Here is a 15,217-nt window from a genome sequence, read left to right as displayed (position 1 = left end):
TGTTTTGTGTATTTTTGTTGTTGTTTTGTGTTTTTGGAGTCATTTTTGTTGTCCTTTGACATTAGATGATAGATAATATTTTTCAGTGTATTTTACAGCTGATTTAAGACATGGGTCAAAACTTACCCATTATCATTAGATGCTAACAGAAAGCTAACACAAGAGGAAGGTTATGTTCTATGGGTTTATTTATTAAAGGCTCAGTAATTGTAATTAATTGTAAATTTAGTAATTGAGAAGGTAATTGTAATAGACTTTCAGGAGGAAATTAATAATTGTAATTTTAATTGTAATTGGGGAAAAAATACCGGTCACTGTAATCCTAACTGAGTTGTAATTGAACATGGATAATTGAAAAATGTAATTGACCCCAACCCGGTTGGATACTCAGAGCGTTGGATGCACCTCAATGGTTTTCTTGGCTGGATGTCCGTCTCTCAGCAGCTTGTCTCCTGTGGCCTGGACGTCGTTCATTTTCTTCTCCCTGAGCTCCAACTCCCTCATTAAACCCTGGACCACAGAAAAGATCCATCGTTATCATCATCATCTTCATCATCAATATAAACAACCCTCCACGCGTCCACTCTACCGAGTAGCAGTCTTTCTTGGACACCATGTTGGTGTTTCTCTCGCTCCAGTCGTAGTTGACCTCCTCCTCCTCTTTCTCGTTCAGCCACATCAGCTCTTTGGTTGCCGAGGAAACGAAAGGCTGAAGCTGCTCCAGGTAGCTCAGACGGGTCTTTGACGCGTTCTGCAGATAAAATGTGACTTTACAGTAATCCACACCCAACAATCTCCAACCCTTAGGGCAGTGTGTCCACATACAGTCTAGTGTCATCAGCATAGCGGTAAAACATTTCCTTTTTCTAAGCATATATGAGTAAAAAAAGGCCTGACTCTGAGCCCTGAGGAATTCCACATTTAATTTAATTTATCGTTAGGACCATACACTGTAACACTTTAATGACGGAATGTTAATTCACACACGGTTTTACTCTAGATTATTCCATATTCAACTTTTGACATTTTTGATATTTTTTGCTGTTTAAACTAGGGCTGGGATTTTTACGCGTTAATTGCGATTAATTATTTACAGAACAATAACACACAAAAAATGTTAAGCAGTGCTAAACATGTAGCAGGTAGCGCCTCAATACTAAACATGTAGCAGGTAGCACCTTAATGCTAACATGTAGCAGCTACCACCTTAATGCTATCATATAGCAGCTAGCAACTTAATGCTAAACATGTAGCAGCTACCACCTTAATGCTAAACACGTAGCAGCTACCACCTTAATGCTAAACATGTAGCAGCTAGCACCTTAATGCTAAACATGTAGCAGCTAGCACCTTAATGCTAAACATGTAGCAGCTAGCACCTTAATGCTAAGATGTAGCAGCTACCACCTTAATGCTATCATGTAGCAGCTAGCACCTTAATGCTAAACATGTAGCAGCTACCACCTTAATGCTAACATGTAGCAGCTACCACCGTAATGCTAAACATGTAGCAGCTACCACCTTAATGCTAAACATGTAGCAGCTAGCACCTTAATGCTAAACATGTTGCAGCTAGCACCTTAATGCTAACATGTAGCAGCTAGAACCTTAATGCTAAACATGTAGCAGCTAGCACCTTAATGCTAACATGTAGCAGCTAGCACCTTAATGCTAACATGTAGCAGCTAGCAGGGACAGCGGTCCTAGTGGGAGCAGACAGTGTCTTCACAGCAATCAAAATGAGCCCTTATATGAACTATTTTAACTAAACAATGATCCCTTAAACAAGATCAAAATGTCTCAAAAACTACTTCCAATAAACCAAACAAGTGTTACCCATAATGAACGTGATTGTGTGCATGTGTGATTGATTGTTTCTGTGTTAACCGTCTGATAGTGTTAATCAGAGAGGTTCTAGATAATCATGTATTATAGATAAATGGCGTCTCACCAGTAGCTTCCCGTACTGCAGCTCCAGTTTTCCCAGATATTCCCGGTACGCAGCTTTACTGCTGGGTGTGATCTCACTCTGGAGGGAGAAAACGCTAAAGTTACAGACCATGATCTGATGCTAACGTGAACACAACTCGTCTGTTACTCACCTCGTCGGCCTTGGCCCTCTCTATCTTAGAGCGGAACTCCTCTATAGACTGATGCAGACCCCTTTGACTGCCAAGCTGGGACTCTACGGTGGGCAGGTCGGAGCCCCACTGGCCCTCGTCCACCCGCCGCTGGTTCTCCTCCACCCAGCCCAGCAGGTCTCTGATGTAGCGCAGCGTGACCTCGTCCAGCTCTGGCCGCACCCTGACGGCCGCCTGCTGCAGCACCTGAGCCGAGTGCATCTGGGTCATCTGGATCTGAGAGGTCGTGACGCCCGATTTCAGACGCAGATTATACTCGCTTCGAAGGTTCACCAGCCTCTCATGGAGACGATAGACTCTGGAAAACAGCACCAATCACATCTCTGATAGAACTCTGGTTTATCCATTTAGCAACAGGACGAGAGCCACTGAACCAGGTCTAATATTTTATTCAAATTATTATTTTTCTGAGAGAAACTATTCTGAATTCTGAGAAAAAAGTCCTCAATTTTGATGTTTTTTCTCAGAATTCAGATTTTTTTTATAAAAATTTTGTCCTCAGGAATATCTCAATTATAGTCTAGATATTTTTTAAAGGTGTAATTACATTTATTAACCTTATATGGGATACCGTCTAAAAAAGAAACTCTGTTCTGATTGGATTTCATACTTTTATGTTTTCTTCCACATGTATTATTTTAATTAATCATAGTCTAGTTATTGTTGATGAAAACTATGAAAACTATTTAACATGTTATTAAAAATAAAAAAAAATACAAAAATATTCTTTTTTTTTAGTATAAAACTATTTTGTGTTGAATTTATTGTTTTATAGTTTTAACAATTATTTTTCATTGCTTTCTTTTTTTTTTTTTTTTTAAAGTGTTTTATTAAATTTGAAAAGAAACAAAAATAAAGGAATGACAAAAACTACTATAGTTTACCATGTGGTGACTTTTTGTATTTATAGTGAAAAACAGGATTATGGAACTCATTTCACCTGATTTATCAACTACTGTTACATTAATCATGTGTGAAATTCAAGGCCCGCGGGCCAAATTCGGCCCTCCAGAGTATCTAATCTGGCCCGTAGGAAGATATTGTTCCAATTAAAATTACAGCAAAAACTGATTTTTTGTAAATGACCATATAAGCTGTAGATCAAATATGATGGGGGTTGCAGTTACATTATTTACAGTAGCATTGAAATTATTTTTAGAAACCTGGAAAATTCTCACTAATTCTGGCAAATTACAATGTACATTTTCAGAAAATTTGTGGCAAAGTTAAGAAATTTTCCCCAATTGCTTCACTTTCAGACTTTTATTTGAATTTGTGTTTTTTTCTTTCACAAAAATATGGATTTGAGGTAAAACTGGGTCGTTTGACACCTCAGCATTAATCGATCATGTTTGTACCTGCGATACATCTGCTCAGCCTGCAGGTGGCGTCCATCTTTCAGCAGCTGGACGTCGTTGAAGAGGAAGCGAATCATTCCTTCTGCCTTTTCCAGGTCGGCCTCCACCTCTGCAGCGTGCTGGGGGGCTTTCCCTGAACTCATCGTCCTCATGTCCTGCAGCGCAAACAAACATAAACAAGGTCACTCATTATAAACACGTTCAATTATATAAATATATATAATTGACTCAATTTTTCAGATGGTTTTACAATTAGGGGTGTCCCGATCCGATAATGATATAGGTCCAATATCAGCCAGGAAACGAATATTAGATTTTTTTGGACTTAAAATCTTTGATACAATATATATTGTTTTATTAGATTTATTTTTTCAATATCTTATATTTCATTTTTTTATTTACTGTATTTTATTCAATCATAGAATATTCCCATTCTAAAATGTTAATGACATGTAATCCATTTGTTAATGGGTCAAATGGGTGTGTTTTTATTAATAATCAAGTCTTTTCTAACATTCCACACTACAACAGAAGTAATAAAAGTATGAATGATTCGTGTTGTCTGACAGCTTTTATTTTGAAGCCTGAGGCCATGTCATTTGACAGCGTTTGGTTTGACGGCAGTTTTGCTGAGTCATGAGTCCACACGTGCTTTATTCGCAAATTTTGCTGCTGTAGTTGATGCTACTGTTTTTTATTTTGCTCTGTCAGCAGTCTGCAACCTTTACTGTTAAAGGAGCCATTTTGTCTAATCTCACTCAGTCCACACATGCTCATTACTCATTTTTACTAATATCAAGTATGCATACTAAGCCAACATGTTGGCAGTTAAATAAAACGTTCCACACACAAATAAAATCTCTATTTTCTTCCAGAATAGTTTTTTTTATTAGTTCAGTTATTTATAAAGGGATTTAAAACTTAAGGTTATCCACAGGTGCAGAGATAGTTGATGGTTTATGCACAATGTGATTTATTTTTAGGTTAACAAAAGGTTTTTGTCATAATTTTATTTGAAGTTAATGTCATTAAACATCAACACCCTCTGTAAGAAATAACATTTTCTGATTTTTTTTTTCTAAACTATAGGGAGCCATCACAAAACAGTCAAAGAGCCACATGAGGCTCCAGAGCCGTAGGTTGCAGACCCCTGCTCTATGTGCTGAGGAGGTTTTTTTTTCCTAATTCCACACTGTGCCCCTCATTAATAGGGCACACTTTTTATGTTTCTTGGATGAGATGTAACTGAAACCAAATAAAGTATTCTGAATCTGAATGAACATAAAGGTGTGTCTCACCGCCTGCAGCAGCGTCTCCACCTGGTTGAGCTGCTCCTCACACACTCCAGACTCCATCTGAACCTTCCCCACAACCCTCTGCAGACGCTCCAGCCTGTGGAAGAGTTTTTTTTATGAGTTTTAACACAAAGCATCAAACAACAATAAAACACCTCCATTACTCAGTGACCCCACTCACTGTGTCCTGTGACCCAGTAAAAACTTCATATCGTATCCCTGCTGCATGAACGCCATCATCTACTGCTTCTCTAACCCTGGAATAACTCAAATCTAAAAACTACTCATCTTTTATTGGGCCACTACGAAATTACTGTGAAATGGTAACCATGGCGATGCAATGGTTGTCATGTGTTTGCCCTGGTGTGATTTCTTACTTCCCCGCCCCTACAAAACCTCTGGTTTAAAGGAAATGAGTCACAGTGGTGGCATTCACGCAACTTTCCAGCAGCCGAGTGGTTTCCTGCTGATTTCTAAAAAAAAAACTCATCTAAGGTTTGCTTTGACAACGTGAAGCGTCTACCTCTCAAACTCTGTCCTGAGGAGGCGCTCTCGCTCCAGGATGGCCACGTGGAGGCGACCCCACTCCTTCTCCACGTCAAAGGGATGGTAACCCGGCGGCACTTTGACCTGCCCGGCCTGGACCGCGCCCTGCGCACCAACATAAAACCGTTACACACTCAGATCTATTTAAAACAGGCTTATCTCAGCACTTTTCTGACATTGAAAAAAAACGCACCTCGAAGGACTTGAAGATGTGTTTGGATCGGTTCTTGTCGGCCTCCTTTGCAGGAAGCTCAATTTCCTTGAACTTTAGAAACTGACGCCAAAGAATCTGCAAAAAAATTGAAATGTGATAAAAAAAAAAAGTCACACTTTTTTTCAATCGTAATTAAAAAAAAAAAAAAAAAAGGATCCTCCACTGTTTTTACAAATGTGGCCTAAAATTTTTTAAATGTCCTTATTAGTAGATCTATGTCAAACAAAACACATTATTATACACCATTATTCATTAACTTTTATAAATGGGACTACTTTACAGTTTTACAGAAGAAGAGCTCTCCTAAGGGACCTTTACGCTCCCTTAAACAGTGTCCTGACACGCTCTGGTGGCTAAAGTTAGCAAGTAAATCTCACCCAAAAGGACTTCTATCCTCTTGGTTTGTGTTGTTTGTTTGTTTACTTGCTAACTTTAGCCACCAGAGCATGTGAGCGCACTGGTTAAGGGAGAGGAAAGGTTAGAAGAGCTCTTCTTCTCTGCTTCATTGTCTACTACCAAACGACAGAGTTGGAACTGTCTCCCGTGCAGTGAGATTATTTTTCACGATTTCTATTCTTTTTCTGTCAACAAAAGGTTTACATCGACATCTTTAACTTTTCCTGATTATTTTAAAGCAACTAAAAGCAGCACAAGTTGGTTGTTAAATGATCTAAAAATCTGTTAAATGATCTAAAAATCTGTTAAATGATCTAAAAATCAGGCTGAATGTTAAACTCCAACAGAAAACAATGGGATGTTTACAGGCAGTGGGGCCGTGTGACATCATCAATCATGTGATTTCAAGATGGAGGAACACAGATTTTAAAACTGTAAAGTATGAATATGGTGCATGATAATGTGTTTTGTTAGCATAGATCTACTAATAATGACATTTCAACAGTGAAGAATCCTTTTAACAAACAATGCGTTGAGAGGCAGGCGAGTGTTGCAGGTGATGGTGATGAAGAATGAAGTGGAATCTGTATCAATCATCAATAGAAACGAAAGAAAATCTAAATGAATCAAAAATGATCAAACTACGAAAGACACCAGTTTGCAGCATAAAATGTCACAAAATCATTAAATAATGATTCAAATCAGATGAAAAAATGTACTTAAGAAAAATAAAGAAAAAATGGATCTCATAATAATAATAATCCACCGTTAATACAAAGCAGTCGGAGCCCGAAAGTGTTGAAAACATTCAGATTCTTTAAAAGTGTGAGAGTTTAAATCTGTGAACAGAGGTGAACTTTAGTTTAATGTGTGGAACACAACGTAGATAAATAACTCACTTCTATCTCCTCGTAGCTGGTGGGAAACTTTTTCTCCTCAAAGACGACGATGTGGTGTCTCATCCACTGCAGCAGCATGGTGACCAGCTCATAGTACTCATGCCAACGCAGCTCCAGCTCCTACACACACACACACACACACACACAGGTTAGTTATAGGATGGCTGTTTCATCAGGTTTTTTTAGCCATTTTGTGTATTTTAAGATTACATAAGGTTAGCTCTAGATGTTTTTGATCATTTTTTGAATAAATATTTGGATTTTTCTGTATTTTTATTGTCATTTTGTGCATTTTTAGGTCATTTTCTGTGTTATTGTGTGTTTATCTTAACAACTTAGAGCTGATATTATCAGAAGGAATGATTATCGATGATGAAAAGTGTGACTCACGTTGGCTTTGACTCCGTCCTGGACGTCAGGGACTCTGGGCATGGCGTCATACAGAGACGACACGTATGTGATGATGGATTTCTCATCTGGATGAGGAACGTCCATATCTGTAGAGAACCACATGATAAACCAACATTAAACATTAAAACTGAGAATAACTGAAGGACTGCCTTTGAACGTGACGTCATTGGATCTACTGAGTCTGATCTGGTACGATGGCTTATTCTATCTTATCTCATCCTGTTTTATCCTGTCTTATCTTATCCTGACTTATCTTATCCTGACTTATCTTATCTTGATGATCTTATCTTGATGATCTTATCTTGATGCGTGCGTTCTCACCTTCAGGATCCAACAGTCTAGTGACTCCCAGTTCTCTCTCTGCGACGCTGAAAGCTTGTTCCAGGTTCTCCTGGTTGCTGTGACGGTAAACCTGACCCATGTCTATCAGAGAAGGCCTGAGAATGAGAAGATCACACATCATCCATCCATTCATCATCAATCCATCATCATCCAAATCAAGCCAAATACTTGACTTCCTGAGAAACAAGATGAGCTTTTAGATCAAATGTGTCAAACTCAAGGACCGGGGGCCAAATTTGGCCCTTTTGAGCATCTAAGTTGGCCCACGGGAGGAAGTAAAAATGGCAGAAAAAACATCATCGTATCATTTTGTAAATTACAAAATAACTCAGTTGTAGCTATCTCACGTCTTCCAAATACACATGGATACAAATTTACAAATTTTCCCATGCTTATATCACATGATCTCAAACTGATGACAATTATTATTATTATTATTTTTTTTCTTCAAATCCCTTAAATTTCCTTAAATTATTCTATTAAATGAAATAAAAAGTGTTTATATTATATCAAGGGAATGTAAGTGAATTTAAGTTTAAGGGTCACTTAATGCTTGGATATTGTCGGTCTCATATACTTTTTGTGTAATTGTATTTGGCAATTGATAATTGCCAAATACATTGTAATTGTAGGAGTTCTTATTATTATTTTTCTTCCACAACTCCTTTGTCCTAGAAATCCTCCTAGACATTTAATGCAGCACTAATGACACATATGTCATCTCATACGGACAATGTTAAGGATGTGAAGTCGACCTTTTTGGAGACAAAATGTCAAGGTCAAGGTCAAGGTTGCGCCAAGTGTCAAAAACCAAAATTTTCCATATCTCAATGAATGTTTATTGTACAAGTTTGATGCTTACATTTATGAAAAGTTCATCTCAAGTGGAGTATTTTATTTCTTGGACTGAAGTTATACGACCTACCAGTAAAAAGATCAGTAGGGGTCAAAGTTCATGACGTCACAAAAAAAAAAAAAAAACTTTTTTCCTATAACTTGGCCACAAATTGAGATGCAGTGCTCAGACTGGTACCATTGAACAACATTTCCTTTCAATGTGTGACCTTGACCTTCGCTCAAGGTCATATTTAAGGTAAAGGTCAGTCTTCTGTTTTTTCCTGCATTATTACTTTCAATTTAATTAGTAAAAAGAACAAACTTGTCAACATATCCAGATACAGGTTATTTTTGACAATTTTTTCAAATATGCCAAATATATATTTACCCTGTGAATACAGGTCTAGCCTAGTTTATACCTGGAACTGCAAACTAGGGCACATTAATGTTGAAATTGCTCTTTTTCCTGCTGAAATCTGTGGCCCACTTCAGATCAAACTGGTCCCTGAACTAGAATGAGTTGGACACCCATGTTTTAGACCAAAGGACTGGAACAGGCTCGTCTTCACTTTCAGGTTCATTTAAACGACTCTGCACGTTCAGTCCTGGAGAGCTGCTGTTCTGCTTGTTTTAGACGTCTCGCTGCTTCTAAACAAGCAGGACTGCAGCTCTCCAGGATTTACAGTAACACAGGGCAGGTCAGCACACGCCTGACAGCTGAGAGGATTAAAATTCCTCCTTCAGATCACGAACCAATAACATAAGTCTGATTACGTGTCAGGACAGGCGAGAAAGGAAAGAATACTCTCAGAAGAACCGAAATAAAGGAAAGAGCATGAGGCGTGCAGAGCGAGGAGAACTGGAGGTGTTCCTACACTTGTACGACCCTCTGGACATAGTATTCCCTCCGTGGGTCCTTACAGGCCCCCCTGTAGGACTGCCTCTCCCGGCTCGGGTGGACCAGGTGAGGGTCGGACCCCGACTCCTGCTCCTCGCCCTGGGAGCCCAGGGTGGAGCGGGTTCCCAGGCTCCTCTGGTCGTAGCAGCGCTCGGTGGGAACGTCTTCACACAGCATCACCACCCGGTCCTCCAGGTCACTGACGGAGCCCGCGGTGCTGCTGGACGCACTGTGGAGACGCCGCTTAGAGCCGAACTTCCTCCTCAGGGAGTACATGGTGTCACACGCTGGTCATCAGGAGTAAAAAACCAACATCCTTCTGCTCCACCACCTCCAGAGAATCTACCTGAGAACAGGAAGCAGCGAGCGCTTTGCTGCAACCTGTCGAGCCTCCACTAAACGTAGCTTCAGGGCAACATTTTACTCCCTCTTACATTAATCTGTAACACCCAGGTTTTTTAGTCTGTGCAAACTTTGGCTCCAAGTGATAATTTTGTGTAATATTGTGTGTTTTTGGGTCAATTTATGAATTTTTTATTGTTTCGTGAGTTTTTTGAGCCTATTTGTATATTTTTAGATTAGATAAGGTTAGATTTATAGTCATTTAACATGTTTTCGTGTGTTCCTGGGTCATCTTATTCAATATTTTTGTGATCATTTTCTGTATTTGTATTGTCATTTTATGCATTTTTTGGTAATTTTGTGGGTTTTCATTTAGAATTTTGGGGTATTTGTAACAAGTTTCTGTATTTGTATTGTCATTTTGTGCATTTTTAGGTCATTTTGTGTTTTATTGTGTGTTTCTGGGTCATTTTGTGTATTCTATACATCCACTTTTTTTTACTCTGTGCAAACTTTGATTCCAAGTGGTGTTTTTCTATCAAATGTCCCATTCTCAGGGTTCTACATGAGGCTGGAAGATAAAAGCTGTGATTTACATTAAGATGAAGGAAAACTTAATACAACACAAATAAAACAGGTGTGTATTAAGTTAATTACCTTTTAAAGGAGCTTGTCTTGTAATAATCTAAGTATATAACATCATAGATATAGAGAATACTATGTAATATCAATCTCTATATTTGTATTGTCATTTTGTGCATTTTTCGGTCATTTTGTTTATTATTTTGTGTTTATGGGTCATTATATGTGTTTTTCTTGTCATTTTCTGTGTGTTTGTAACCACTTTCTGTATTTGAATTGTCATTTTGTACATTTTTATGTCAATTTGTGTAATATTGTGTGTTTTTGGGTAATTTTGTGTATTTTCATTTAGATTTTTTGTGTTTTTGTAACCATTTTCTATATATGTATTATCGAATAAATAAATTATATGATTCACAAAGCTGCACTAATTTTTGAACAAAAATGACTAATTTGACGAAAAAGGCAGATTTGCTCAGACTTGACATTTTTACGTTCTCTGAATGATTGATGGACAACATTCGTTCCTTCTTCTGTCCTGACACGTCCAACGAGCTGCTGAGACACTAAAGTAGGACAAACTCTGCCAAAGCAGGAAAAAAGAAGCTGCATAACAGCGCGAGAAATGTGACGACTCGTTCACAGATGTGTGTGAATGTTATGAGACTCCAAGTCCAGGCAGGTTCGTCTGCAGCGTGGACACTTTATAGAAGAGGGTTTATCAGCTCTGAGTCTGGGATCAATACTGTACAGTTGATTAACCCTGATTGTCCACAATAAGAGTCGATTATAGATGGTGGAGAGATTGTGTCTCTGTTCAAATATGTCTTCTTTCTTTAAAGGGATCCAAACACTGTTTTTACAAATGTGGCCTAAAATCTTTTAACTGTACTTATTAGTAGATCTTTGTCTAACAAAACTAATTATTTTGCATCATATTTGTTTTATTAACTTTTAAAAATAGGACTACTTTACAGTTTTAGAGCCAGTGTTCCTCCATCTTGAAATCATGTGATTGATGATGTCACGTGGCCCCACTGCCTGTAAACATCCCATTGTTTTCAATTTCTATTGTCAATTTAGGCATTTTTAGTTAATTTGGTGTATTATTGTGTTTTCGGGACACTTTATATATTTGTTCTTGTTGTTTCGTACCATTTTTAAGCCATTTTGTGGGTTTTTTTAGACTTAAAAGGTTAGATTTATAGTTATTTAATGTGATTTTGTGTGTTCCTGGGTCATTTAGTATATTTCTATCATCATTTTTGTGTGTTTTGGAGTATTTTTGTGTATTACTGTGTGTTTATTGTTCATTTTTAATGTATTTTTATTGTCACTGTGTTTTTCTGGAGTCATTTTGTGTATTTGTAACAGTGCGCTGACACGCTCTGGTGGCTGAAGTTAACGAATAAATTGTAAATTGAAAGACTCCCACTCAAAAGTCCTTCTATCCTCAGGGTTTGTGTGTCTTCAACAGTCCATCATTTACTCGCTAACTTCAACCACCAGAGCGTGTCAGCGCACTGTTTATGGAAGAGTAAAGGTCCTTTTGGTGAGCTCTTCTTCTCTGCTTCATGGTCTACCACCAAACTGCAGAGTGGGAACTGTTGCCCTGAAAAGGGTTAAATCAACATCTTTAACTTTTCCTGATTATTTAGATCAACCAAAAGCAGCACAAGTTGTCAATTTGACTGAAAATGCTGTTTAATGATTTAAAAAGCTGCTAAATTATGTAAAAAACATGTTTTGTTAGGCATAAATCTACTAATACGTACATTTTAAAGGTTTTAGGACACATTGGTAAAACAGTGGAGGATCCCTTTAATAAAGATGTTTAGGATCTGATTATTCTCTCCTGTTTAATTCAGATAACAGTGATCTGAGTTATTTTGTGTTGGTTTGAACCAGTTTTCTCCTCCACGCTGACTTTAAAAACATCCAGTTAAAAACCCTGGACTGACTCGTCTCACCTGTGTTTGTGAATGATGGCGTTGAAGAGCTTCCCGTCCCTCCAGCTGGTGGTGAAGTTGTCGCAGCGCAGCCCCTGGTATCCCTCCACCATCCTCTGGGACCACAGCAGCAGCTTCTCTTTGGCCGTCATGTTGTCAGACTGACCGTTCACCTGGATGTCAGAGATCTGCACAGACGGACACAAAAAGTCACACGATAAACGTTAAAGTCAGTATTTAGAATAATAAACAATCTCAGCATTAATACAGAAAAGAATAAACTAGTTTTTGTCTTGTTATTTCCTTTAGTTTTCTACCATCTTTGTTTGTTTTCATTTTGTACATTTTTCTCTTTCATTGTTGTGTGTTTTAGCATAATTTTTCTGTATTTTTGTGGTATTGTAATGTGTATATTTTTCTGTCTTTCTTTGTGTCATTTTGTGTGTTTTGCATTTTTCCGTGTTTTTTGGAGTCATTTTGTGCATTTCTACTGTTTAGTGTATTTGTTTGTTTTTGTTGTTATCCAGTGCATTTTATTTAGAGTTAATAAAAAAATGTCTTTAGAATAATAGTAGTAAACTTTATACTTCTGTAATAAAACCTGCGTTTGAATGTAAATAGCTACATTTACATAACTTTTATTTTTACTGTATTTTCCACATTTTTTTTTTTTTTTACAACTCACATTTATATTTTAAGGTTACAATTTGATTTATAAAAATGTTTTGATGTTTTCTCAGTTAAAAAAAACAACATTTTTCGCCTTAATTTATGTTTTTTATGTGATTTTAGGTCAGTTGTGTTTACGTAGTGCTCAAAAATGAAAAATAAGAGTACATTCACACACATTAAAGTTTTAATGAAAAAAAACAATTGAACATGGTTAAGGAAAAACTACATTTATGGTAAATTATGAGAATAAAAATCCAAAATATAAATGTTGTTTTCTTAAATTTAATACGACGTCAGTCAAGCACTGATAAAATAAATATTTTACATTTCACACATCTAATAAATGACAGGAATAAGGGAAACACCCTGAATATGATCTTTTCAGCAGTGACTTTTACTTTGACTCATAAATGAGAGTGAATCTAATGAAAGGTTATTTATTTATTTATTTATTTTTTTAAAATGTTCCACCCATTACTCTCAGCATGAGGATGAGTCACATCTTAAAACCACTGACATTAAACACCACTTACACTTTAAACCACATGACAGACCTGACGCTCGCCAAACCCAGAGGGTGTGTGTGTGTGTGTGTGTGTAACATTTCATGTCTGAGTCATTAAAGTTACACTAATACATTGAACTATGTGGGAACAGTTTGGTAAGGTAAAAAAATACATATATATATAATATTTAACTGGAAATGGAACTAAAACCATCATCTGACTGTGATTCTCCTGGTTTTGCTGCTTTAATAAATTATGATTGGATAAAAACATAACTTTCTACTAAAATAACGATTCTGCGGTTTAGGAAACTTAGTCCCGTGTTTGGTTCTGTGATGATGACTCAGAGCAGAACCTTCACAAGCCAAAGTTTTGTTGGGCGTTTGAAGGAAAAGGAGGAAGGAACATACTGGCATTTCTATTTACTGCTGTTTAACCAATGTGGCTTCAAATATTTGTAATATCCTTATTATATGGCCTAAAAAAACACATTATTATGCTCAATATTTGTTTTATTAACTTTTCAAAATGGGACTATTTTACCGTTTTCCCATTGTTTTCCATTGGAGTGAAACATTCAGCAGCTTTTTAAATTGTTTAGCAACTTTTTCAGCCAAAACAACAACTTGTGTTGCTTTTAGTTGCTCTAAATAATCAGGAAAAGTTAAAGATGCGGATGTAAACTTATTTACAGAAAGAGGATAAAAACAACAGTTAGCCAAATAATATTGTATGACCACAGGGGGGCGACAGTTCCAACTCTGTGATTTGGTAGTAGACAATGAAGCAGAGAAGAAGAGCTCTCCTAAGCTACCTTTACTCTCCCTTAAACAGTGCGTTGACACGGTTTGGTGGCTGAAGTTACTGAGTAAATCACGAACTGTTAAAGGACTTCCATCCTCAGGGTTTGTGCATCTTCAATAGTCTGTGATTTACTTGCTAACTTCAGCCACCAGAGCGTGTCAGCGCACTGTTTAAGGGAGAGTAATGGTAGCTTAAGAGAGCTCTTCTTCTCTGCTTCATTTAGCTGCTAAATGATCTAAAAATCAGGCTGAATGCTTCACTCCACTAATAAACAATGGGATGTTTACAGGCCGTGTGACATCATCAAGCTCAGAAACTGTAAAGTTGTCCCATTTTTAAAAGTTATGTAAACAAATATGGTGCATAATAATGTCTTTTGATCTATTAATCAGTAAATTTCAAAGGTTTTTGGACACATCAACCAGAGTTAATAAAAAATCTACATTTTGATGTTTTCCTCAGTGAAAGATTCTTCATAAAGCAGCAGAAAAAGGAAAAACTCAGAGGTTTCCTGCAGATATTTGGGAAAAACCTTCTCATATTAACACGTTCTCCATGTTGGGAACCTCTGAGTCATCCAGAACGACGGGAACCATAACCATAGAGCACAAAAAGACTCCTCCCACTATATATACAGTATATCCAAAGCACCACATCAGGAGCACATCTGCTCACTGACGGATACTTTCCCTTTCAGCAGCGCGTGCCGAGGCGAGGAACCGTTTTGCCTCGTTTATGTTACGAAATAAAGATCCCACCCACGGAGCCTATGGAGACGCACAGATGTAAAGATCTACATTAGCCAGAAATCAGATGAGTAGCAGACCCCAGTGTTTAGTCTGGAGGAGTGGGTACTGTATGAGGGTCTAATCACAAACTGCTGTGTCAGCATAAAGCGGTCCTCAAAACGTGAAGAATCGACTGTGGCTCAGGAAATCAGAGTCAGATGTTTCCCAGCATGCATCACTCGCTTCCCTTTGACTACACGTAAAGTGGATAACTAAGAACATGGAAATGTGCCACGA

The 15,217-nt window shown here is 37.5% G+C and overlaps 1 protein-coding gene across 21 annotated transcripts in view; it reads right to left on the bottom strand.

Annotated features, from left to right (window-relative positions):
• LOC114471771 (plectin-like) overlaps nucleotides 1-15,217 on the bottom strand; it is a 105,040-nt gene that overhangs the window by 21,489 nt on the left and 68,334 nt on the right. For all 21 annotated transcript variants that reach the window (XM_028460659.1, XM_028460661.1, XM_028460662.1 and 18 more), the window contains 12 exons: nucleotides 12,232-12,398; nucleotides 7,582-7,697; nucleotides 7,240-7,346; nucleotides 6,850-6,969; nucleotides 5,534-5,629; nucleotides 5,318-5,445; nucleotides 4,798-4,891; nucleotides 3,500-3,654; nucleotides 2,103-2,439; nucleotides 1,952-2,029; nucleotides 590-751; nucleotides 406-510 (listed from right to left, as the gene is read on the bottom strand). In XM_028460659.1, coding sequence (XP_028316460.1) covers nucleotides 406-510; nucleotides 590-751; nucleotides 1,952-2,029; nucleotides 2,103-2,439; nucleotides 3,500-3,654; nucleotides 4,798-4,891; nucleotides 5,318-5,445; nucleotides 5,534-5,629; nucleotides 6,850-6,969; nucleotides 7,240-7,346; nucleotides 7,582-7,697; nucleotides 12,232-12,398 — 1,665 coding nt within the window. The remainder of the gene's footprint in view (nucleotides 1-405; nucleotides 511-589; nucleotides 752-1,951; nucleotides 2,030-2,102; nucleotides 2,440-3,499; nucleotides 3,655-4,797; nucleotides 4,892-5,317; nucleotides 5,446-5,533; nucleotides 5,630-6,849; nucleotides 6,970-7,239; nucleotides 7,347-7,581; nucleotides 7,698-12,231; nucleotides 12,399-15,217) is intronic.

The sequence above is a fragment of the Gouania willdenowi genome, chromosome 11, assembly GCF_900634775.1.
Source record: "Gouania willdenowi chromosome 11, fGouWil2.1, whole genome shotgun sequence".
Taxonomy (NCBI): Eukaryota; Metazoa; Chordata; class Actinopteri; order Blenniiformes; family Gobiesocidae; genus Gouania; species Gouania willdenowi.
The sequence above is the reverse complement of the archived record's forward strand: the minus strand, read 5'-3'. Positions and strand labels throughout refer to the sequence as shown.